General features: G+C 49.2%; 1 protein-coding gene across 2 annotated transcripts in view; it reads right to left on the minus strand.

The window, feature by feature from the left end:
* The window catches only part of XPNPEP1 (X-prolyl aminopeptidase 1), a 47,513-nt gene that overhangs the window by 12,581 nt on the left and 9,963 nt on the right, over positions 1-24,969 (minus strand). For both annotated transcript variants that reach the window (XM_079794294.1, XM_079794293.1), the window contains exons 3-14: positions 21,462-21,586; positions 15,680-15,743; positions 14,422-14,526; positions 11,135-11,227; positions 10,668-10,811; positions 8,838-8,933; positions 6,558-6,639; positions 4,886-5,096; positions 2,984-3,073; positions 2,312-2,362; positions 345-403; positions 139-216 (exon numbers count right to left, since the gene is read on the minus strand). In XM_079794294.1, the coding sequence (XP_079650420.1) occupies positions 139-216; positions 345-403; positions 2,312-2,362; positions 2,984-3,073; positions 4,886-5,096; positions 6,558-6,639; positions 8,838-8,933; positions 10,668-10,811; positions 11,135-11,227; positions 14,422-14,526; positions 15,680-15,743; positions 21,462-21,586 (1,198 nt within the window). The remainder of the gene's footprint in view (positions 1-138; positions 217-344; positions 404-2,311; positions 2,363-2,983; positions 3,074-4,885; positions 5,097-6,557; positions 6,640-8,837; positions 8,934-10,667; positions 10,812-11,134; positions 11,228-14,421; positions 14,527-15,679; positions 15,744-21,461; positions 21,587-24,969) is intronic.

Here is a 24,969-nt window from a genome sequence, read left to right on the forward strand (position 1 = left end):
AAATAAGACCTTAAGGTCTTACTGCCCATAGAGGAACAGTGTCAGCGGACACACAGCGGTGGGCACGGGGCCTCCCCTGCTCAGCCCCGGTGCAGGAGCAGCCGCAAAGCCGGGCAGCGGGCTCCTCGGCGGCCTTACGCGTAGTGGATGATGGCACCGTTGGGTCCCGTACTGGAAATCGTCGGGAAGCTCAGGTCCACAAAGTCAGCCTGTTGCCTGGAGCAGAAAGACACACGGAGCAGAGGGACAGTTTGTTACTGTGCAGAGAATCAGGCCCTCCCAGCCTCATTTAACTGGCCAGGGAGATGAGCACAAGGTTCCCGGGACCCTCAACAGACCCTTACCTACGAAATTCCTCCGCTTTGTCAGCAGCTGAGATCTCCGTCACGCCACCTTTGGGCACCTAACGAGGAAGTGACCATTCATGTGTCTCCTCCACATTAAAGCGGGCAGGTATACTGAAAGCTTACTTTTTCCTCAGCACCCATGTCCCAACTGCCTAATGTATGGGACGCAGATTAGGTCTCATCTTTAACAAGGAGGGAATTTCCAAAGGCTCTCACCAAAGCTATCCAAGGTGAAGGGTTTCTATCTAGTTTTTCCACTCACTATTTTATACCTCAGGATTACATCTGGCACCTCCCAAAACTTAATACATCTAAGTTTAACAAATCCTAAAGCATCCCCTCCTAAGAAAGTCATCCAAAATAAATAATAAAGATAAGTATGATGATATTATTACAGGGTTACTGATAACAGCAAAAAAATTCAAAACAATCTAAACATCTGAAAATAGGCGGAATGGGTAATTAAATCAGTCTAGCCACTAAATGCAGTCTCCATTTAAATCATTGCTTAAAAGCCTCAAAGCACATGGAAAATGTTCACACTATTATGCCAAGTAAATAAAATAAACAAAACAAAATCTTATTCGCATACTGAGAATTGTGTGAAAATGGTTTACAATGAAAAAATGCTTTACACAGATGAACACAGCCAGCGGAGAGAAAAATAGTCACACTGGTGGCCAATTTAAGTTACTTTTCATATTTAAAGGGAATCTGATATTATGCAATAATAGCACAAAGAAACTATCTTCCTGTCAACCACAGGGAGTGAAAGGGCAGGAATTAACATAAAAAGTTTAATGGCTTAAATTGATGTTCAAACTGTATACAAAGAGCCCGGCCGGCTTGGCTCAGTGACTGAGCATCAACCTATGAACCAGGAGGTCACAGTTCGATTCCAAGTCAGGGCACATGCCCAGGTTGCGGGCTCGATCCCCAGTGGTGGGAGTGCAGGAGGCAGCCGATCAATGATTCTCTCTCATCAATGATGTTTCTATCTCTCTTTCCCTCTCCCTTTCTCTCTGAAATCAATAAAAATATGTTTTTTTTAAAAAGTACACAAAGATGTTTTTCTCTTAATAGGATCAGTTTACTTATAATATTATCACGAGAGTCATCTATATATATAAAAGCCTAAGTGACCGAATGACCAGTCAATCGTTTGCTATGACACGCACTGACTACCAGGGGACAGACGCTCAATGCAGGAGCTGCCCCATGGTGGTCAGTGTGCTCCCACAGCCAACCTCCTGCAGTCCCTCCCTCCGGCGGCCTGCCAACCTCCGAGGTCCCTCCCCGCCGCTGGCCAACCTCCCGCGATCCCTCCCCCGGGCCAGCTGGCCCTCCCGCACTCCCCCCCGCCATTGGCCCCAATCGCCAGCCAGGCCGAGGGACCCCACCCGTGCATGAATTCGTGCACCGGGCCTCTAGTTTTTCTTATAATGAAATTCCACTTAGTTACAATTATAAGACAATTCCTTAACCCCCAAAGGATCCTCTCTGTTTATCCTTGTACTATTTCTTTATCCTTGTTACTATTTTCTATAATTAACTAATTTTTAGCCCAGCTGGTGTGACTAAGTGGTTGAGCATCAACCTATGAAACAGGAGGTCATGGTTTAATTCTCGGCTGGGGTACATGCCTGGGTTGTGGGCTTGATCCCCAGTATGGGGTGTGCAGGAGGCAGTTGATTAATAATTCTCTCTTATCATTGATGTTTCTATCTCTCTCTCCCTCTCCCTTCTTCTCTGAAATCAGTAAAAAATAAAACAAAGAATTTTTAAACACACACAAAGCAAATTTCCAGAAAGAAAAATAAAACTATTAAAAGAGAGGACTAAAATCAGATCCAGATCTTAAACACCGTGAACACCAGAGCACAGAAGGTGCCTTGGTCAGAATCACACATATTAATTCCTGGACAATCTGTATCCATTTATTAAACAAAGACTAAAGAACCAACCTCTTTCTCCAGCCAGTTAAAGAGTTCACAGAGGGCAACAGCATCTTTAATCTGTGCAAACAATAGAGACGTTTTTCAAGTATTACTGAAAATCAAATAGCAGTTTCAGAACCTAGTCCTAACATGATACAGAGAGGGCTGTATCTGCAGAGCACAAACCATCAGCAATTGGGGCTCGACATGCATTTCCTGCGACAAGTCTGCAGCAGTCCCCTATCAGGGACAGGCTGCTCTGCTGTCCAGCAGTTCAGGTACAGCGAGGAAGGACCCCCCTCAGAGCACACGCAGCTCCCTCAGCAGGTTCACTCCTATCCTATGGGGACCATAAAAGACAGGCCACTGCCAAAAGCTATCTCTGGGCCCCAAATCTTTCTAGACCCTCCGTTGGTTTTGAAACACAATCTGGGCCCTTTAAGGGGCTTCGCCTTCTTCATTTTCATCTTGGTAATCATCACCATCATCTAAACTATCATCATCAATATCTCTTTTTGTGTTGTATGTTATAGTTTGTTAAGATCTAGCCCATCAAGTGCTTTATCTCATTCTCTCATTAACTCTAGAAGGCTCAGAGAGGTTCCAACCTTGTGCCAAGCTCAAGGCCACAGAGCAGGTGAGGAGCTGGGCCTTCGGACCACCACACATCCCCTCTTCTGCACAGGCTGCCTTACTCACATGAGCTCGCCTCATGCCATCTGATTCGGTAGAATTCTTCACAGCTTTGGCAATGCAGATGGGGGTGTAAGGCATACAGCAGCGATGCTCCTAGGGGCAAAGGGCAGTAGAATGGGAGATCGAGGTTGGCTCCCCTCACCCAGACCAAGGCAACCACCTCTTCACCTGGCACACCACACTTCACACAAACCACTGGAAGAACTTCCACTCAGGACTCACCCAAACTGGCCGAGCCCTGGGATCCAAAGACCTGCTTCTATTGGTTGATGACTGAGCATAATGAAAGGGGCTTGAGCTCATCAAAAAAGATGAAGTAGCCCATGCGTCGTGGCTCAGTGGTTGAGCATTGACCTATGAACCAGGAGGTCACGGTTCGATTCCCAGTCAGGCACATGCCTGGGTTGTGAGCTCGATTCCCAATGTGGGGCATGCGGGAGGCAGCTGATCAACAATTCTCTCTCATCATTGATGTTTCTATCTTTCTCTCCCTCTTCCTTCTTGTCCGAAATCACTAAAAATATATATTTAAAAAATAAAAAACAAAAACAAGATGAAGTACTTCAAACAAGGTATTTCTTTTCTATCACCTACCCCCTGAGCTCTTTGAGACTGCTGGCTGCCAGATCAGCAAGATATTGCTTTTCAAGCTTCCATAGTTGTGGTGAGAGTTCCCTAAGGGATCAAAGTTAGACTGAAATAACCCCTTTATTGCTGCACAAAGGAGGCTTTTTCCAATGTCTGGGGACACACATGACTGACGAGGGAGGACTCCTGCTCCTTCCCCTTCTCGTTCGGGGCTCACACATCAGTACTATTCATGGTCTGACCTTGAAGGGCTGGGAAAACCCTTCCCCATTTGAGAACAAGTTTGAATCCAGCCTGTGTTATAGGGAGGGGTGATCAGGACCACCTCACACTTGCACAGAGCTTCTCAAAGGGCTTTTGCTCCCTCCACTCTTGTTATTCTCTCTCACACACAGAGAGAGGGCAGGCGTGATCCCCACTTAAGTCAAGGGAGAAAAGCTCTGGGTAACTGAGTGTCTCCCAGTGTGTTGGTGGCAAGGGTGTGATGACAAGCCAGGTCTAGAGGCCCAAGCCTGGGCTCTCCCCCAATGGCCCAAGCTCAATGGAGAAGGGGGACATCACTGGGCTTGTCAATGGCCACCTGGCAGCCAGAGGCCCAGGGAGGACAGAATGGTGACATTTTAGGTGGTTTGAACTCCAGTCCTGCCCCGGGCCCCCATTAAAATGAAGGGACAGGTATCGCCCAGCAAAAGCTCAGTCAAGGGCAGGGCTACCACTATTATTTGACCTTTGACAAGTCACCAATTCCTAAAGCTTTTCTGGGCCTCAGGTCTCCTTACTTATAAGATGTTGAGGGGCTGGGGGTGGAGTTATGTTCCCCAAACTTCAGATTTTCTCATACCACCTGCACAGCTCTTACCCTGGCTGCCTACCCCCTGCTCTCTCATTTACTTAAAGCTTTTCTTTAAACTATCTTTAAATCAACTTAGTTTCTTAAACTCAACTTTGTCCTAAGAAATAATTTTTATATCATGCTATCACATGCTGGTTATATGTTTCCTAGTATACACTAAACACTTTGAAAGCAGATACCTTTAAATAAACCAAAGTGTTAATGTGTGCCAACTAAGACCGTCTTTCGTACCACACTCTGGAAAGCACAGGACCCGGTGGGCTCTAAGGGCCCTGAGACTCTCAGGATGGCTCCAGCCCGAAGGGCTCATCCAGGCAGACGACACCTCTGACCCGACAGCCAGTCCTGGGGGTCTGCCTGACCAACCTCTGCTTCAAAGACAAGGCTACGCGATGTCAGAACTGGGAAGGGGCCGGCCCGTGGGGTGTGGCAGAGTTTATCTGGGCTTCAGTGGGGCTACCAACCTTGGGGATGGCCTCGCTCACAGCGTAGCTGGCCTTGTCGCTGACCCACACCTTCTCCTTCGGGGAGAGGCTGGTGCACAGAGCCTTGAGCTCATTCAAGATGGACTTGTAGGGAAGCACCTGGATTTTGTACTCAGCTTCCAGGCTCAAGTCAAGCAGCAGGTGCTCCTTCACGCTGGGGGCGTCTATGCGGTCACCATCAATGAAGAGCCTGCAGAGGGGCCACAGGTGAGGCGACAGAAAGAGGAGGGCTCATGGATGGGAGCACAGACCCACATGCAACAGGCTCGGCCCTCTGGCAATCAACACCAGGCAGCTTCTCCTTCCTCCCCATTCCTTTCCCAAGTCCTGCTCTGCGGGCTGTGTACACTGTCCCAGTGTGTACTGACACCATCCACCCAATTCCCCAAGTCACGACCTGGGCACGGTCTTCCTTTGATGCCCCTCCTTCCCTCCTTAAGCTCTTTAGACCAACAGCCTAAATGCCTATCAAATCTGTCCAGCTTTAGCTACAGCCTGTCCCAGTCACTGCCTTCATTCAGGCCACTGGCATCTCTCAGCCTCCTACCTGGTTTCCCTGCCTCCAGCCTTCCCTGCCCATCCTGTTTATCATATCCAGAATTCTTATAATTTATAAGGCTGATCCCTGTGAAAAACTCATTCGATAGCTCCCCCAGGCCCTCAGGATATGTGGCCTCTGCTCACCTTTTGGCCTTACACTCTATATTCCGACCACACTGACTCCTCTGGGTCCTCCACACACACTGTGTCCTCTCCTGCCCAGAGGCTCGGAAATGCTGTTCCCCATGCTTAGACCACCACCATTCACCTGGCCAACTCACATGAACCCTTACTCTCTGCTTTGCTCTCCCCAAGAGTCTCCTGACCCCAAGTCTAGCTCTGGCTCCTCCTATAACACCTGTACCCATCCTACTGACCAGGTGGACCCTACTTACGTGCCCAAATCCCCCGAGGAGACACTCATCTCTCCAACTCTAACCTGGGACCTGGTCTGTCTCATTCACTCCAGCACCCAATAGAGACCCTAGCACATAACAGGCACTCAGTCAATATGTTGTCTGCATGCAAAAAGCCATCCCAACAGAAGAGTAATGGCAGGGAGGCCACAGGCAGCGTTACAAGGTCAACTATGATCTGAGGAGGTGTGACTCAAGGGGTCTTCTAGCGTCATTCTAACCTCCCAAGTGACTGGGTTTATTTGCACTATGACCCCAGGATTGTGAACAGGGCGGCCTGAACAAGACTTTGCAGCAGGAATTTTGGGAACTAACCTCACTTGGTTTTGTTCGGATGTCCTTGCCTACTTATTGTTTTATCCCATAACTAGAGGCCCGATGCACGAGATTCGTGCAAGGGGCTCGGCCCTCGCAGCCGCGGCTTCGTCTGGAAGGACATCCAGAAGGTCGTTCGGCTGTCCAGTCTAATTAGCATATTACGCTTTTATTATATCCCATAATACTATGGAGACTTTCCTAGATTTTAAATCATCTGGGACAGAGGCAGGATATAAATAAATACCTGCTGTTAACGAAGGCAAGAGGGGAGGAAGGGAAAAGGGGGCAGGAAGGGGAAGAGCAGAATGTGAGGCAGAGACTGGGGGGCCCAATCAGAAAGGGGACACGGGCTCCGAGGTGCTGTGGGGCAGACTCACTTGATCGTCTCTAGTCCTATGATTGCGTAGGAGAAAAATACCGGATTGTGCTCCACATCTGATCCTCGGAGATTGAACAGCCCTAGAAAACACACACACAACGAAACATATCCCCGTCACCTGCCTGAGGGGAGACGTGAAGGGGTGCCTCGCAGGGGAGGTGAGAGCTTTGGCTCGAAGTGGAAGGGCTCAGAGGCATCTCTCAGAAAGGCCGGCACCTCACTTCCTGCTTCCACCTCTGGGCTGCAGTTGCTCGTGTCCGCCAAACGAGGGCGCCAGAACCGTTTTCTTAAGCTGCCGCCTCGCTGGCCCAAGGAGGGAATGGAGGAGTGATTCGTCAGAAAACACAAGAAATGCCCTTCAAACAAAGAGTTGCAATGGTCCGCCTGGTGGTGACCTGCCAGGCCTGACCGCAGAAAACCTCTGGCACTCCCAACTAACGGGGAAGGAGCCAAGCACTGTCTCCCTTCCGAGGCAAACAACGGAGGGTGAAAAACTGAGACCCACCCAGGAGGGCGGCCAGATGAGGCCCTCGGGACAGGGTCACGGAGCCCCGCGGAGGCGGAGCTTCCCGGCAGAGGAACAAAAGCATGAGTCAGAGGGGCCCACGATGAAACCCGAGCCTGCGGCCCACCCAGGGGTTAGCCCTGCAGCCCTGGGTAGAGACCGGCCTACAGCCAGCGTCAGGGGGTTTGGTGAGGTCACTGCTGTCTGAGAAACTAGAAGGACAGGCAGAGAGCACAGCTCTGGTCCCTGGGCTTCCAGTTGCCTAATTCATTCTCTCTCTCTCTCTCTCTCTCTCTCTCTCTCTCTCTCTCTCTTCTTCCCCCCCCCCCCCCGCCCCCCTCGGCCCAGAGTGCTACAAGACCTGGTGCAAAAAGTGCTGCCTCTATTTTAAAAGAACAGCTTCTCAAAGTAAAGCAACGAGGCAACAGTTCTTGTCTATCAGACTAAACTAGTACTTTAAGAAAAAAAAAAAAAAAAGCTAGTGCCTGGGCTGGCAAGGCTGTGGCATGAGGGGCCTACTCACATGCCCCTGTACAACCTTTCTGGCAGATAAATGGCAAGAGAGGTCCAAGCCCCACCACGCACATATTCTCTAGTCTGTGATACCACCACTAAAAGCCTACCCGAAAGAGGAAGAAAATGATCGGAAACTAAGACCCAAATTTTGATGCATCAAGATTTTGATGGCAGCATCAGACTAAAATCGTGGGGATACTGGAAATCACCAAAGGTCGTCTTTAGTGGAATGGTTAAGTAAATGGTGGTATAACCATATGCTAGGATATCTAATAATCATTTGAAATAATGCTTTTACATGCTTACAGTATACTGATACATTAAAAAAATCAAGCTACAAAATTATATATATGCACAGAATGTTCAAAGTGATTATCTCTGGGAAACAGGATTATTGGTGATTTTTTTTTCTTCTTTCTACTTCCTCTGCATTTTCCACACTTGGAATGTGTGGTTTTTTAGTAACAAAGGGGAGAAATTAGCTTTATCTGTTACCTTCTCAGGTGCTGAGGTTATTAAGTTAATTAGGGATGTAAACACTGATACTGTTGACAAAGTTTGGGGCTGGGGACTGGCAAGATGGGACACTATTGGGTCTCTCACTCGTGAGAAAGTAAAAAGTGAAGGCAGTGCCTCTTCTCAGCTACCCTGGGTCAAATCTAGTCAGAATACAGCAGACAGAACACATTCCTTCAGTTCGAGGAGATAACAGAAGGTACTGAATAATTACATGCGGGTCGTTCAAGGTTTAAAATTTGAGAAACTGCTACTCTATCAAAAGGCTTCACGAAGAACTTTTGGGGTTCCTAAGTTTTCTGAGGTAGAAATATTTCTAGAATATTCTCACTGTAAAGAACTTAGGGCACCACAGGGTAAGCAGATAAAGTAAAAATGTCTCCTATGACAGCCCTTGTCCCCCTATAGAGACATGAATGTTGGCAGGTACACAATGTGGGGAGCAAAGGTCCTCCCTCACAGGTGTCCCAGACCCGGGAAACTGGCCAGAGGTGGACGCCTCCACAGATTGGGCATCAGCAGATTCAGCACCAGCCTCGGTGAAACACTGCTCGGGGCCAGGCTACCCGCCCTCCCCCACTCCCGGCAACTCCTTCTCCATCCCACTTGGCATATGTAGAACCATTTGGTGACACAGACTCCTCGGTATTCCCTGGCCACTCGGAGAGCTGAGTGGCCTGAGAACACGGATTCCCAGAGAGCCAAAGGAGAGATGAGGCAACATGCCCACACGGCACTCACACGCAATCTCATCCAGGGCGGTGACCACAAACCACACCACGTTCCTCTCGGCCATTTTCAACCGAAGGTCCGCAACCTTGTCCTTCCAGGAGACGCCTGCAAAAAACACACAGGCTTCAACTCCAGCCCTGGTCCCGGGGACCTGCGTCCCAAACATTCCTAGCCAGCGCCACATCCTAGGGAGCGTGTTGTGTGAGCAGGCGGAAACCTGCAATCAAGCCCTACACAAGAGGTGTGACTGTCCCGGCCACTTGACTGGCGAGAACCATGATGACCCCGCCAGCAAAACGAATTCATGTGTTTATCCAGCAAATGTCTATGAACATCAAACTTCCCAGGGGTAGATATCTACCGGGCCGTGCTGGTCCTGCTGTCACAGCTCTGAGCTACCCCTAGTCCCTGAGCTACACCCAGTCCCTGCCCTCATGGGGCTTACAAGTCTAGAAGGGAAGACAGGCAATTAAACTAGCAATTAGTTGCACTATTGTATAAAAATCAGTGCAGCAGAGGAAGCCCTGGGAGCATTGAAAACACACTCCCCTGCAGAGAGAACTCATCAAGTCTCCACTCAGGGGAGTACCATCCACCACTCACATTCCTGGAGCAGCAAGGCTCATCTGTCAGTGCGAGGACCATGGGGTTCTCTGCAGCCTGACGCCGTGTGACTATGGCTTCCAATCACACCTGCCCTGTAGGATAAAGGCTCCCTGCTGCTCCCCAGGATTAAATCACCCCCACCACCACCATCACCCACCATCCAGCAGCACTGGTAACTCTGGTTGCAGCCACCTGTGCACTGGATAGGCATCTGTCCTGTTCACCCAGCACCTCGCATGGTATCCTGCACTCAAATGTTTGCTGAACAGAAGTCTTACCAGCAACATTTGTTCTCCCCTCTCCCACAAGCAATAGGCCAGAGCCTCTGCTTCAGTTTTGAAAAAAAATTCAAAACACGCTGATGGAAAATGTTTAGCTGACCTGGGCCACTCAGTGGACCCATTCCCCCGCCCCCCCCCCCCGCCCCCGCCCCCCCCCCCCAATTGGCTATACTCTCAGCGAGGGCATCACAAGGAGAGAGCGCGGGGGCTGCCCCCACGACCAAACGCTGCTTTGAAGCTGAGCACAGGAATGCGATTTAAAACTTGGCTGAGAGTCCGGGCTGTAATGCTTTCTTCCCAGGACCCCTCTGGGCAATCTGCCTGCATTCCAGACATCCCCCATCCACCTCTCGTCTCTGTGTCTGCAGCAAGGCTCTCTCCCCGGCAGCCCCACCTCCCAGGCCTTCCCCTCTGCGCCCCTCACTGTCCCATAAACCCACACTTTCATCCCTACAAACTCTCACAGAACCTTCTCCTCACCCACCAACTATTACACAGGCCAAAGAAACCTACCCACACCCCAAAACCTGGGAAGCAGAAGGTACAAGAGGGCAGGGGGCCTGGGAAGGTAAGCCCACAAAATGACAGCAGAAGAAAAGGAAGTGGCACCGAGAAACCAGGATAAGACAGCTTCAGGGACAGTGAGCAACTAAGTGGTTAAAAAAAAAAGAAGAAGAAGAAGAAGAAATAAGAAAACACCCTAGTGGCACCCAAAGTCTGCCCCAAGCGCTTTGCAAGAATAAACTCTGACAAAAGTAAGTGGTCAGTAGGTGGCAACAGTGGAAATAAATAAAGCTACTGCTTTCATCAAATGCCCCACTGGACCAGGATGGGGCAAAAAACTCCCATCAGCTCAGCCTTGACTTTGACTCCGAGGACCGGGATGGAGACCTGGGGACAGGAGGAGGGGGCGATGGCGGGAAGCCCTGCTGGGCGCAGCTGCAGTTCTGACCTGCGTAATCCAGGCCCAGAGTGAGGAGGGGCTTGCACGGGCGCTCAGGACGGTCTGTCCAGATCTTGTCCACCAGGTTCTCCTTGACAGGAATGAGGTGGTGGCCGGCGCTTCGCAGGACCTTGGCCATCTTCTTCCAGTAATCTGAGGAGAAGCACACCGGCCCAGCCATGAACGGGCTGCCCAGAACAGGCAGCAGGGCCTGGAGAGTCCGGCCCCCTCTGAAAGGCGATCCTGCCGGAGGCCCTGCGCTGGGTGTGCGGGATGAGAACTGTAAAAGGACGTCTTCACCACCGATGGCCTTCCCTGGCCTCGATGCCAGAATTCATCGCCTCACCGTGACCTTTATCGTGTTATCGAATCGTGTTGAGCCCACAAATATTCCACAGCCCACGAGCAAGCAAGGGGAGCGGAGAGGCACCTAGCACCCCCTTCCTCCCCCGAGTGGAAGGCCCCCGCACACTCACCTGTAGGAATGATCAGTGGGTCCACACCAACCCTGGATCCTTCCGGAAGCACACTCACCAGCCAGTCTTCCTGAGTCGGCGTGTCCTTCAGCCCTACAGAGGGAAGACCTGATGAGAAACAAGTCCCAGGGGCCGGGCTCAGGTCCCACCCAGAAGGATGCGGTTCACCAACAGAGCGTGACCGCAGGGTTGTCACTGAGCGCCTCCTAAGGTGGACAGGCAGGACTGCAAAATCTGACCCTCCCTGACCGCGGGAAGGCTGTGAGAGGTGTAAGGCGGTCTGTAAGGGAAGCGTCAGGTAACGGTGAGAGGGAAGAAGGAAAGCAGCAGGATTCTCATAGAACCCTGGTAAAGTGGCATCCTGGGAAACACTGTCGCAGGTACACTGTGTCATAGTGAGTGTCATCTCACCAGCCCTCAGTCACTTCATCGAAGGCTGGTCACTGAGCGAGAATATGGGTGGCGATAGGGTGAAGGTGGGGGGCTGGGAGCTCTCCTTACATCCCACAGCAGGTAAAGGGAACATACAGGCCAGGTAAGGGGAACACACGCCCCAGGGCCCTCCCGTCATCTGGAAGGCCGCATTGAGGAGAGCAGAGCCTGTCCCACAACCAGGCCTGACTAGAGGGCTAAGCACGAGTCTTAGCAGCAAAAAAAAATATTTCCTGAGATCCCAAAGGGGACACACAAGAGTCCAGGGGTCCTCAAACTTTTTAAACAGGGGGCCGTTCACTGTCCCTCAGACCGTTGGAGGGCCGGACTATAGTTTAAAAAAAACTATGAACAAATTCCTATGCACACTGCTAAGTCGGCTGCTAAGCAGCACAGGCAGCGGCGGCAAAAACACCCGGCGGGCCGGATAAATGTCCTCGGTGGGCCGCATGTGGCCCACGGGCCGTAGTTTGAGGACCCCTGCACAAGACGGCCACCACTGTCTTTAACTGGGCTCCCCGGGACTTCCCAACTCCAGAGAAAGCAGCCTTCCTGTGTCTAAGCGACTACCCATAGGACACCAAGGAAGCTTCAAGATATTCCAGTTTTTCTTTCATCCAAGCCCTGTTTGGGATGTATACGTTTTCAGTCAGACTTTGGCTAAACAATGAATAACTTGGTAAAATATATGCATATTTAGAGTGAAAGTTCACATATTCTACAACAGTACTTATCTTTACTAGTTTCTCTACGGAGCACTGATAACCTCGTAACCACAGAAGGGAAGTTCAAAGGTTTAAAAGGAAATGAGCTCATGAATAAGTTCTACAAAACTTCCTGAAAGCTGGAACTGGGTTGTTCTTTTGCTATTCGATTCTTTCCTATTTTTTTCCAAACTGCTAAACAAGCCACTTTTGAACGACGTTTCTTTAATGCCCTTAGCGTAACGTTCAGAGGACGAAGTCATGTCCTCCCCTAGCAGACAGATGCTTGGTAAAGCCAAAGGATGAATCACTCAGCAACCAAACCCACCAGAATCTCCCCACACAGGAGAGTCGCCTGAGGAAACGGGGGCTTAGGGAAGAGAAGTCTCAGAGAAGAAACTAGAGGGGGGCTTGGAGGGAACAAGGCCTCGTCCCTCAGGGCCACCACACCCCACTTCAAGGAGCGGGCAGACAGTATCGCTCCTCGGACACCTGACCCCCAGAGTGCTCCCAGAACTCACAGCTGGAGTTCTGGGCCCCAAGGAGAGATGCCCACACCCTCAGGGTTACGCCAAGCGATCCATTGGGTGCAAGCAGAAAATATGAGAGATTCCATTTGTATTTATTTTTTCCACAAAATAAAGAAATTAATCTTTGCTCAAATTTGAAATACAGATGAACACACATATTAAGGGTGCATGAGCGATTAACAGTTTATAGGCCTAGTGGCCTGTCCATTTATAATAGTCCCACAGCCCCAAATGCCTGTGTGTATGTGCATGTGTGTGTCAGAGAGAGAGACAGACTGAGAGAGTGAGAGAGAGAGAGAATTACAATAAATCTATAAATCCATTGTCAGGACAAAAATGTTCCTCAGGCCGCCCTAAGATAAACAACACATTAACTATGTATATGGAGAGTGTGGGTCCCGCACAAGCACACACACCCCCCTCAGCAGGCCAGCTGCTTGGATCTTGGTGTCACCTCAACTCAACTCAGTGCTAACAGCCTCTGTTTCCTGAACTGGGAGTCTGCTTTCCTCTTTACTTCCGACATCAAGCAAGAAATGTCAGGTATTTGCCTTCTCTTCTCTTTCTGGCAGCCCCCTTTCCCTCCTTATCTTCTATTCTCCAAGTTCCCAATTCAAGAGAAAGAGACCTCTGTACAGCCTCTAAAACCATATTCCTGGAGACTACTTTAATGACAAGGAAAATTCAATGAAAAACCAGAGACCAGAGTTTTTACACACACACACACACACACACACACACACACACACACATTAGTCAATAAACACTGAACTCTATACTTTCCATATATTTTAATTTTTACTATTATTACCCCATTTTACCGATGAGGAAAGTGAAGTCCTGAAAGTGGAGTAACTTGACCATGACAGTTCCAGACCCGTGCTCCTGCCCTGTGCCCTTCTCCAAAGCTGAGCTGCCAGAGGCGAGTCCAGGATCCTGGGCGGGAGAGCTTCCTGGCCTGTTGCCAACGGCGCCTGACCTTTATCTGACTCCGAATCACGAGGCAGCAAAGAGCAGTGGCCACGGTCAAGAACATGACAAGGCATGGGATCTGCAGCAAATCAGCTGCCCTCTCTGGCCCGCAGTTTCCGCTCACTAAAATGAGTATCCTGAACCGGAACCTTCCAAAACTGCGCACACGAAAGTATGTGCACACAAGGATGCTATCTTCTTGGTTTCCCTTGTGCCATGCACTGGACTGTGTCCCCTCACAATTCGCATGTTGAAGCTCTAACCCCCAATGTGACTGTATATGGAGGCAGGGGTTTTAGGAGGTTAAGTGAAGTCACAAGAGTGGAGCTCAATCCAACAGGAGTGGTGGCCTTTGAGGAGGGAGAGGAGACAGGGACCTAGCCATGTAAGGACACAGTGAGAAGTCTGCAAACCAGAAAGAGTGCTCTCACCAGACCCTGACCACGCTGCCCCCCTGATCTCCGACTTCCAGCCTCAGACTGAGAGAGTAACGTTCTGTTGTCGAGGCCACCTAGTCTATGGCATTCGGTACGGCAGCCCAAATAGACCAACACACCCTGGATTCTAAAAAGGGCCCATGACCCTATAAAAGGGTTAAGATCCAGGAGACCTGGCCAACTAAGCTTAGGATGGCCACACGTCTACGCACCCATCCTCATGAGCGTCCAGTTGCTGTCCATCTGCTTGGCAGCCTGGAGAAAGTAGCGCCCATCCGTCCACATGGCTGCATGGTCTTCTGTGATGATGGCTGTGCCTGGAGCAAGGGAACAAGGACATGAGAAAGGTTTCTGACAACTGCCCCAAAGCTGCGCAGAATGAGAACAGACAGGCAAGCACAGTGTGAGCACCAGCTCCTGTGCAGCCTGGCCACCCCCCACCACCCAGTGGGCAGGTGGCCTTTCACTCCAGGGCAGCCTCCAGGCCAGAGAAGGCAAAGCCCTTAGAACCAGCTGTGGGCCAGGCTCTGAAGGAAACAGCCCTGAGGCGGCCCAGGCTGCCTGGACCCTGGTACCTGTGCGGCATGAGTCAAGGCCAGGAGAACAGAGGACCGGGATCTAAGGCCAAAATGTCCTCATAATCCACGAGACAGAGAAACGGTTCCTGCTCAGTGATCACAGTGATCCACTCCACCAGACACCCCGAAGGAGTGGGAGACCCCCAGGGCTCCTTGGGAGTGTTCGTGATGGCTCAGTGGGAGTGTGTGCCTCCCACCTCCACCTGCCTTTGGTTCCCACAGACCTGGCAGAGCTCGGGGCTCTCGGCAGAGGTGTCAGCCAATCCTAAGTGCCAACCAACACAAACACTTACATCAAAGGAAGCCACGGGCCAACTGAGGAGAGAGGGGCTCTCGCCAACTCTAGCTAGCTTAAGGATGCGAGTCTGAAATGGGAACACCCTAAAACTCAAGGGCACAACAGCTTTGGGAAAGTGAGGACAGGGTGCTAATGAGGCTCAGCATTAACCTTTGCCATTTACACCAGAAGTGAAAAGAAAGAAATCAAAAGCCAATCATCTGGAGAACTAAGCAGGACCAGTAAGCGAAGGCAGGGGTGCTGGGAGCTGTGAGGGTCCCATGAATTGTTTGCAGTGCTAGTTGCACAGATATATTCAATTTAATTGATGTGATTTCCCGTATTTCTGTTATATTCAAGAAAAAGTTCCAAAACGTTTTTTAAATAAAAAACTTTAAAACTCTAAAAGCCAAGGCACCGAGGAAAGGGTCACTCCAGGGGACCGCGGGGAGCTGGAGGATGCTGGGAACTCGCACGTTTCTGCAGGGGCTCGATGGGGAACGTCTGGTTTGCATTTTCTTTTTGGTGCTTTATCACAGGCTGAAACTCGTTCCAGTTATTTTTGGGAGGCGAACAAAAGTATAGAAAGAACAGAGAGCGAGTTTAGCGACTCACCCGCAGAGCCATCAAATCCAGAGACGAAGGCCCGCCGACAGTCACACGGAGCAATGTACTCACTCTGAAAAACAAAAAGGACGAGGAATTGGACCCCAGTCAGGCACAGCCCTGTGCGAGGCCCACAGAGACTACACAGGCTGGCGAGTCCTTGGCACCTGGCTTCAAGGGACAGACAGGCTAGCTTAGAAGGCAGGCCGAACATTAAAAAAAAAAAAAAAAATGAGTGCACAATGCGGAAGACCCTAATTAATGAAGGGCTCAACAAGCTTTTCCCGTTTGTCTCTCGTTCCTCATCTGGAGAACAAAGCGAATCAAGAGAAACAGATCAAAACTGCTCTTTCCTCACCAAGATCTTACCCAAAAAACAAACCAAGAGTCTTCCCCCTTCCCGCCACTGACATTTAGGCATCTGTTATTTTTCTGAAAAGTAAGGCTGGATTTCTGTCTTCAGTGCCAACAATTCTCTAACTTAAACCTCTCTGGGTATGAGCTTGTTTCTGCACTTCCTGTGTGTGTCCCTTTTCCCAGGTAGCGTCACCAATCGCTCCCACGCAGACAGACCCTGTCCCTTCCTGTTAGGGAAAGAGGGGAAACGCTTCCTCCAACCCGGAGGCGTTAGCAAATGAAACCTCCTGTCCAAACCCAGGTCCTCCCCAGAGGACAATCCCTTGCCTCTGAAGGGAAGCGGGTAGGGACTGAAGAAAGTCAGAGGCTCTCAGTCCTGGGCAGAGGGTATGAGGCCACAGTGTGCAGCTTCTGCTATAGTCAATGGGGCACAGGGAGTTAAGGCAATTGCCTGACACAATCTAGTAAGGGGCAGAGGCAGGATTTGAACCTGGGCTGTCAGCTCCAGAGGCTGGACTCTGAAGCCTTCTGCCATGCTGCCCCCGTAGGACACATCATCTCATCCTCATAAGGACTCTCCAGGATAAGACCAACGGCAAACAAGAAAACGGAAGCTCGAAGACAGAATCTTTAAGTAACTTGCCCACTGCCAGGTCAACAGCAGGGCCCGGATCCGCTTCAGACCGGAGCTGCGGCTCCTCCTCCTGTTAGCAGTTTCTCCTGAGCTAAAGAACCTGGCAAGGTGAAGAATGCTTCGGGTGGAAAATGGGGACCCCGAGGCATTTTAGGGGGTGCCCATGATGTTAGGGGGAAAAGTGCTCATGTTCCACTCCTGCTGTGAGAGCTTCCCTTTCGCCAAGGCAGCCATAGCACATTCTCAGACCAGCCACAAGCCCACCACCTAGGGAGATGCTAGAAGAGCCAGCAGAGAGAATCGTGATGGCAGGACGAAGGGGCTCTGAGCCACACCTGCCCTCTACCGGCCCAGCTAAGTGGTCTGCATCGAGTCTCATCACCTCCCTCGGCATCAGTTCCTCCTTCCAAGAAGGTCATTTCAGATTGCTGAATGCAACAGCAGGCACATGTTTTATCCCGAAAACACAAAGGAACATTTCATAGAGAGCACTAAAGACGCAGAAAGAAATGGTGATCAATGGTATGAACTGGAGAATCCTCATTTGTTTATTAACCCAGCAATCATTGGTGCAAGACTTAAAAAAAAAAAAATAGGCAAAAATGGGTGGAGAGAGAAGCCACACCCTTCTCCTAGGACTGCTGTGAGGAACAGTACGTTAATGTTTAAAACAACTCTCCAGAAACCTAAGAGTGCTGCACATTTGCAGTGGAAGAGGTAGTACTCATGTCTTCTTCCGGAATGGTGAAAAGGCATCTAAGATAACTAACAAAACTGGGATAACTAAGTTAACAAAAATAATTCTTACACTAAAATCACAGTGCATACTGGGGAAGACACAACAGGGACACTATCGACGACAACAAGGTTCCCCTGGCTTGGGGCTCTCCCACCAGTGACACACAGTCAGGACACTGGCTTGGGGCTCTCCCACCAGTGACACACAGTCAGGACACTGGCTTGGGGCTCTCCCACCAGTGACACACAGTCAGGACACTGGCTTGGGCTCTCCCACCTGTGACACACAGTGAGGATGCTGACAGTCTGGCAGAGAAGGTACTGCTGATCTTGGCCCAGCTGGACTCCTCCATGCAGGGACACGTTTCTAGAGGATGCCCCTCCCCTATCTGGGCAAGCCTCAGAGGAGGGACAGGGCACCCATGGGGGTTTACCTAGAGGTACTCATCAGCAAAGGCAAGAGGAAGGTTTCTCCAAAGGAAGGTAATATATAGGGTGTTCCCCCCAAAAATGCATACACACACTTTGAATAATTATAAAAGCAGTGTTTACTAAAATACACTTCATTTTCAAAATTGAGCTATCAGCTGTTAAAGTGTGTATAAATTTTGGGGGGACACACTATATTAACAGCAGGTGGACATATTTGGTTTGGGATCAAGATGAGGTCTGGGGCAAGAATGTCTAGACATGACCTAAGTGGCCAACCCGCCAGAAAGACGTCGCCTACCGAAGCTGTCACCTCCAGGCTCAACAGAGACCAGACAAGCACTAGGCCCAGGCCTCCTACTCTTCCCCCCACCATGTGCTGGCAAAGCCCAGGAACACGCTCCCCTGAGAGCAGCAAAAGGTCGTAACATGCAAGGAGCAAGGCACAGCAGCACAGCTGTTGGCTTCTTCTCCAAGCCATCCACTTCTCTGCATCTCCAATGTCAGTACTCAGTCCAGGCCTCCATCATCTCTACCTGGACCACTGCCTACAGCAAGCATGTCAAACTCGCAGCTGCACGCCTCGTTTCTGCGGCCCACTGGCTGCGAGTTTGACATGCTTGGCCTAGAGCCACTCTTCACACACTCAGAGTGAGCTTTTCAAACTGCTGACCCACCAATCCAGGTTAGATTGTGCATGAGACAAGGGCTACCTGTCCCCAAATACTAAGGTAACTTCCCGTCTTTGGCATCATCTACTTTCTTAAATGAAACCAAGTCAAGGTATGTGGGAAAAACAGCTTCACACCCTTTCCTTCATGTACAGCTGCTGAAAGGGGGCTTCCCATCCTGGACTTCACCTCCCAGGCCCCCTTGCATTTAGGTGGTGGTGTCACGTGACTAGTTCTCACCAATGAAATGTGAGTGGAAGTGATGTCTGGGGCAGGAAACTTGGGTGTGTCTTTACCACACTCCTACCCCTTCCTCCAGCTAGGATGTTGGTGTCACAGGATGGAAAGAACCTAGATCCCTAAATCATTCTTCTTCCCCGTGGAAGAAAGTCACCCACCAACAGGGAACACCCACTCGCGACTGCTACGTGGGCAAGAAATAAAGCTCCACTGAAACTTCAAGATGTATCACCACAGCTAGCATTACTCTAATTAATAGTAGATAAAATCACTCTGGGATAAAAACCACCACCTCCCACCCCAGGGCAGAGTCTGTTTAAGAAATACAAAACAAAACAGGAAGCCGACTCCAGGAGGAATGGGAATAGGATCCAAGGAGTTTAGGAAAATCTGATTCATGTCTTCCAGAAGGAGGAACCATAAACACAGCCAAAAACTCAGTTGGCAGAGTCACCCCGGACAGAACGTGACCCTTTGACTAAGAGGATGGGGAGGGTGAAGAATTTGGATTTCTCAAAAGCACACTGGCACAACCCCAGCCCCTACTAATGCTCCTCCTGGTTTGGGGCCAGTGGTGCCCACCAATCTCAACATCTGACTTAGATGGTCCATGAAAGCCTTCAGATTACCAGAGAGAATGAACAACCCTTCACTGTAAAAGTCCCGCTGGGCCCAAGCTCATTAATACCACACCCTGTTCAGAGTTTACATAGAAAAAAACCCTTAGAGCTGCAGAGAAGCAGACCCCTGGAGTGCCAAGTCCTTGCGTAACTATGCATTTGGGGTGCATTTTCTCTCTAACACAGAACAGTGTGTGGGTGTCTGTGTTTGTGTTTTGGAAGATACAAAAAAGACAGAATTCAAGATTCCCCTTCATTCTCCAACACTCTCCCTTCCCCACCCATAGGAGAAATCCCAGCAACCCTGAATCTAGCCTGAAATGAAACAATTAGGAACAAGAGCCACAAAGAACAGCGGCCTCGCTATTACTGAGGAGGCTGCTGTGGCAGGTCGCACACAAAGCCAACCCTTCCTCCTTGTCCTCCCAGTCCTGGCAGGGACCCAGAATCCCACTTAACAGTCGCCCAACCATGCCCAGCCTCTCCACAGAAACCGAAAGAGGAACTCATGGCTTCTCATTTCTTTCTGTGGGTGGCACAAGGAACACTTGGGTTCCAAACTTCCCAATGCCCTCTGCCGTTTGCCTGAAGGTCCAATCTCTGTCCTACTTCTCCTCCTCCAAACACTTTCCCCCTCTTCTCTGCTCCTAAAGCCAGCACCCATGTCCAAGCGCTCTGCACCCCATCTCTGGGATCCTGCAAGAGCCTCCTAACAGGTTTCTCAGCCCCCAGTGTTTCCCTTCTCCAGTCCACACTAAACACTGCTCCCTCTCACAGATCATGTCACTCCTTTGTTCAAAGACCTTCAGTGGGTCCCTACTATCTAACAAAACCTAAACTCCTGATTCTGGTGGTCAAGGATCCCCATGACCAGTCATGGGTGGCTCATGAGTGGCCTTGACCGAGCCCCTATTTTTCCTTCTTTTTCAAGGTTATCATTACTCATGTTCTCCTACATCCATGGATTTGCTCATGGTACTTCTTATACCTCTTTCTCCAAGCATTTAAATTCTACCTGTTCACATTCCAATTAAATGTACTTTCTCCATGAAGCCTTCTTTGATCCTGTGAGCTTAGTATTCCCTCTCAGCTAGGAATTCAGTCCACACTTTATCTTTCTACTAAAACATAAGCACAGTGAGGGCAGGAATTCAATCTTAAATTCATCTTTGTAACCCTATAGTGCCATGACCACAAAAAGAAATGCAAATATTTGCTGACTCAAAGACTGAAAGCAGTAGGATCCTAGAATCCTTTCTTCCTTCTGCCTTTCAGCCCCATAACATGAGGTCTCCACCCGTCCAAATCTAACTCTCCCATATTTATTTATTTTTAATCTTCACCCAAGGTCATTTATTTTATTTTATTTTATTTTATTTTGAGAGAGAGAGAATGAGAGAGAGAGAGAGAATCATAAATGTGAGAGAAATATTGATCAGTCACCTCCCGTACATACCCCAACGGTGGATTAAACCCACAACCTAGGTATGTGCCCTGACTGGGAATCAATCCTGCAACCTTTTAGTGTACGAGACAACATTTCAACCAACTGAGCCACCCTGCCAGGGCCCTCCTATATTTAAATAACTAGTGTTCTCAGAGGTAAAGGGCACTTCCTGAGTTGCTTTCATAAAGATGGAGGTTGGGGGAAGGAGGGAGTGATACTCAGAATCATCCCTAAAACCCACTGGGTGAAGATCAATAATGACTTTACAGATGCTCTTCTGGCTGACAGAGGATGGGACAGTCTGGATGGAGAGAAAGGAGGAAGCACAGACAATTCTGCTAGGGACAGAGTGCGACAGATGAGGTGGGTAAAGTGTGTCAGCAACAGAAAGGTCCAGACTTCTACCCCTCATTTGTCCACTAATCCTTCCATCATTTGTTAAAAGCTGGCTATATTCACTGGGAACAAGGAAACCAGAACCAAATCAACAGGCATTCAGTGGAGCACACTGAACACAGGTCCCTATGCCAGGCCCTGGAGGACATGCTTAGTTGTGGGTTGACAACTAGAATCCGATAAACACGTTGGGGAAAAGAATGAAATGAGAGGAGAGACCGATGAGTTCCATCACCACCAACCCATCTCCACTCAGTACCTGGTGGGCATCCCCCGACGGGATGATGTAGGCCTGGATGGGTTCTGTCACATACTCCAAGTTCCTCATGGCTTGTCTCAGCTGCCGAAGCAGCTCGGAAGTTACTTTTGGAGGCATTCTGCCGTCTGCAACAACAGGAGAGTTTGTTTCAAAACCAGCCTGCCCCGTGCAACTCGATAACTACGCAAACGGAGCCCCAGAGAAGCACCCGCTTTGTTCTGCCGCATTCCCAGAGGCAGCTTCAAAATGACCGCCCCGCCATTCGACCAAAACCAAAGCTGCCCCCAAACTCTCCAGTTTACAGTTCTTAAATACCACTTCCAAGCAGCCACTTGTGGAAAAAAAAAAAAAAAACTTGAGCTACTAAGACTAATTTCCAAATTGATTAGTTACCTCTTTCATGTTTAGGATTTTATGCTAAGGAGATCATTAAACAAGTACACAAAGGTGTAGGTGCTTCTCTTTGTTTATAGTAGTAAAAATATGGAGGGAAAATACATGACTGGTTAAATAAATTACCTCCCATCCAACAGTACACAATCAAACAATTAAAAATTACATCGTTTCCACCATTATGAATAAAGTTGCCATAAACATCCACATGCAGATTTTTGTGTGAACATAGTTTTCAACTCCTCTGGGAAAATAGCAAGGAGTATGATCGCTGTAAAGAGTATATTTAGCCCTAGCCGGTTTGGTTCAGTGGATAGAGTATTGGCCTGCAGACGGAAAGGTCCCGGATTCAATATCAGTCAAGGGCATGTACCTCGGTTGCAGGTTCCTCCCCGGCCCAAGCCCTGATCAGGACACATGCAGGAGGCAACCAATCAATGTGTTTCTCTCACATAGATGTTTTTCTTTGTCTTTCCCTCTCTCTTCCATTCTCTAAAAATTGATGGAAAAACATCCTGGGGTGAGGATTTAAAAAAAAAAAAAAAAAGAGTATATTTAGTTTTATAAGAAACTATCAAACTGTCTTCCAACCTGGCTGTACCATTTTATATTCCCACCATTAATAAGTAAAAATTCCTATTGCTCCACATCCTTGCCAGGATTTGGTGTTGTTGGTGTTTTTGATTTTGCCAACCCATTTTTCAACAACAGAAAATGTTTTACTTAACAAAAAATGTGCTGGTGCACAATGCTCCAAGTAATGGAGTTACACGGAGGCAACTACACCATAGCTCATCCTCCAGGGCTGTCGCCCTAACTCATTGGGGCTTGTACTCGGTTAGGTATGGACCCTTTTTTTGGTTAACTTTTCATCTGTTTCTTTCTCCTTCATCACCAGCACCTTGCGCTTCCATATATCAGTCGAGATGATTTTCTCCAATAGAATCCCCTATGTGGTACTAGACTGATCTTGGGACTCACTGAACAAGTGCCCCATTCATAACCTGCAGCCAGGGCAGCTTCAGCCACAGGCCTCGGGCTCCACCTCCGGAGTCTCCGAAGGACAGTAGTACTCAAGGAACGCCCGCTGAAAAAGGTCCTAGTCACAGTTCAAACATGTCCATGTCCCGTGCATTACAGCTGCTTCTGAGTACTTCTCAGACGGGCATCCTTTCCTTGCATCTGATGTCCTGAGCCTGTAATCTCTCACCTATCTGAGAAAGAGGGAGCAGAAGTACCGGGGCTGACCTAAGTTTATAGGTCAACACCTCCACTGAGTTCAAAATGAAGCCCACTGCGACCTCATCAGCTTGCCAGCATCTGAAGGTGTTATTATGACACCTTCCAGGAGCTTCGAAATAGACTTAACGCATTTCAAAACCATACTTCTGAGTAACTTAATTCTTAGAGTCAAGAAAAAATGTAGACTTCCTTTGGACCAGTACTTCAACCTTGACTGCATATTAGAACTACCTGGGGACTTCTGACTTAATTAGTCTGGAGTACAGCCTGGGCATCTGGAATTTTAAAAAGCCAATGTATTTTCTTTCTCAAGACCATTAATTTCTTTATAGAACCTGGCTTCTATTTGGGCACGTTCTGACTTAAGAACTTTGATGGCACTGACTGGGTGTTTATAGCATTGACTGTGGTATGTGTCAACATTATCAGCCACTAACTTCATCAGCAAAGTCAACAGAACCAGTGGCAAGCACAAAATCCTCAATTAGAAAACTGTAAACCATCCAAGGCAAATGGAGCCAGCCAAAGACATCCTCTGCTTCCTGGGACCACAATCCCTCTCCTCACCACCACCTTCTGACCTTCCTCACCATCTCCTGCCTCCTCAAAACCATTGGCATCATCAGCTTTACTCTATTGCAGTGGCATTTTCCCACTTCCCCCCACAACGCCACCTGCCCCCATCACCACACTTGATACCCTGCTCCTTCCTCCTCATCCTTCATGCCCTTATTTGCATGGTGTCCTTGATCAGATGCAGCCACTTCTTTGTCACCTATATCAGACTGTTGGAAGCTGCCCATTGCCTTCACTAGCAGAGAGGTGTGGACAAGGAACCCAGAAGGCTGGTCAACCTTGAGGCTCTGGCAAGGGTCAGAGCCATACACCCACTGTTTAGTTGAGACAAAGGTAGCCAAGCAACTTCCAAACCTTTTAGTCTCATGTAAATCCTTACTGATAAGATAGTTTGCCTGTTACTGGAAATTGCCTGCCTAAGGGCTATGGGTGGATCCCAAACCTGAATAAAAGGGAACGCAACGCCAGAGCAAAGTGGAGTCCTTTCTTGGGCCTCCGCCTGGCCCCCAATTCCCAAATTAATATTTTCTTGTCTAGTCTCTTTCATTTGTGTGCAGCCTCCTCCAGAGCCTGAACCCTGAATCACGCAGAAGGTGGGGGGTACATTTGCAACTGGCACCCAACATGGGGCACACGCATCAGACCCAATGAAAAACTCCCAATATTGCAACCGGTTGTTAGGCTGCAGCAGCAACAGCAACATGCAGTGGCTGAGGTAGTGTGTGCTGTGGCCGTGGAAGCAACTACCACTCATGTAAATACAATGAGCAAGGTGTTCAGACAGCTGTGGCCACAGGGACAACAGGTCTTGAAAATAACTGAGTGGATGAGCAGCTAGAGCTGAGGCGGGGGCAAAGCTAGTACAGGTATAAGACCCAGCCATCGAGGTGGCAGCAGTTGAAAAGGCACTCAAGATGGAGAAGATGAGGCCTGGCTGGTATGGCTCAGTGGTTGAGTGTCAACCTATGAACCAAGAGGCCACAGTTTGATTCCCAGTTGGAGCACATGTCCAGGTTTTGGGCTTGATCCCCAGTAGAGGACATACAGGGAGGCAGCCAACTGATGATGCTCTCTCATTATTGATGTTTCTATCGCTCCCTCTCCCTTCCTCTCTCTGAAGCCAATAAAAATATATATTTTTTAAAGATGGAGAAGATGAAAGGCATGGCTGGCAATCCTCAGAGGGTAATTTTTATAAGGATTAAATGGGTTACTCTCTATAAAGCATTTAGAAACAGTGCCTGGCACATAGTAAATGTTATGTGCTTGCAATTTTTAGAGTGAGTGCACAATTAAC

This window comes from Cnephaeus nilssonii, assembly GCF_951640355.1.
Source record: "Cnephaeus nilssonii genome assembly, chromosome: 16".
Taxonomy (NCBI): domain Eukaryota; kingdom Metazoa; phylum Chordata; class Mammalia; order Chiroptera; family Vespertilionidae; genus Cnephaeus; species Cnephaeus nilssonii.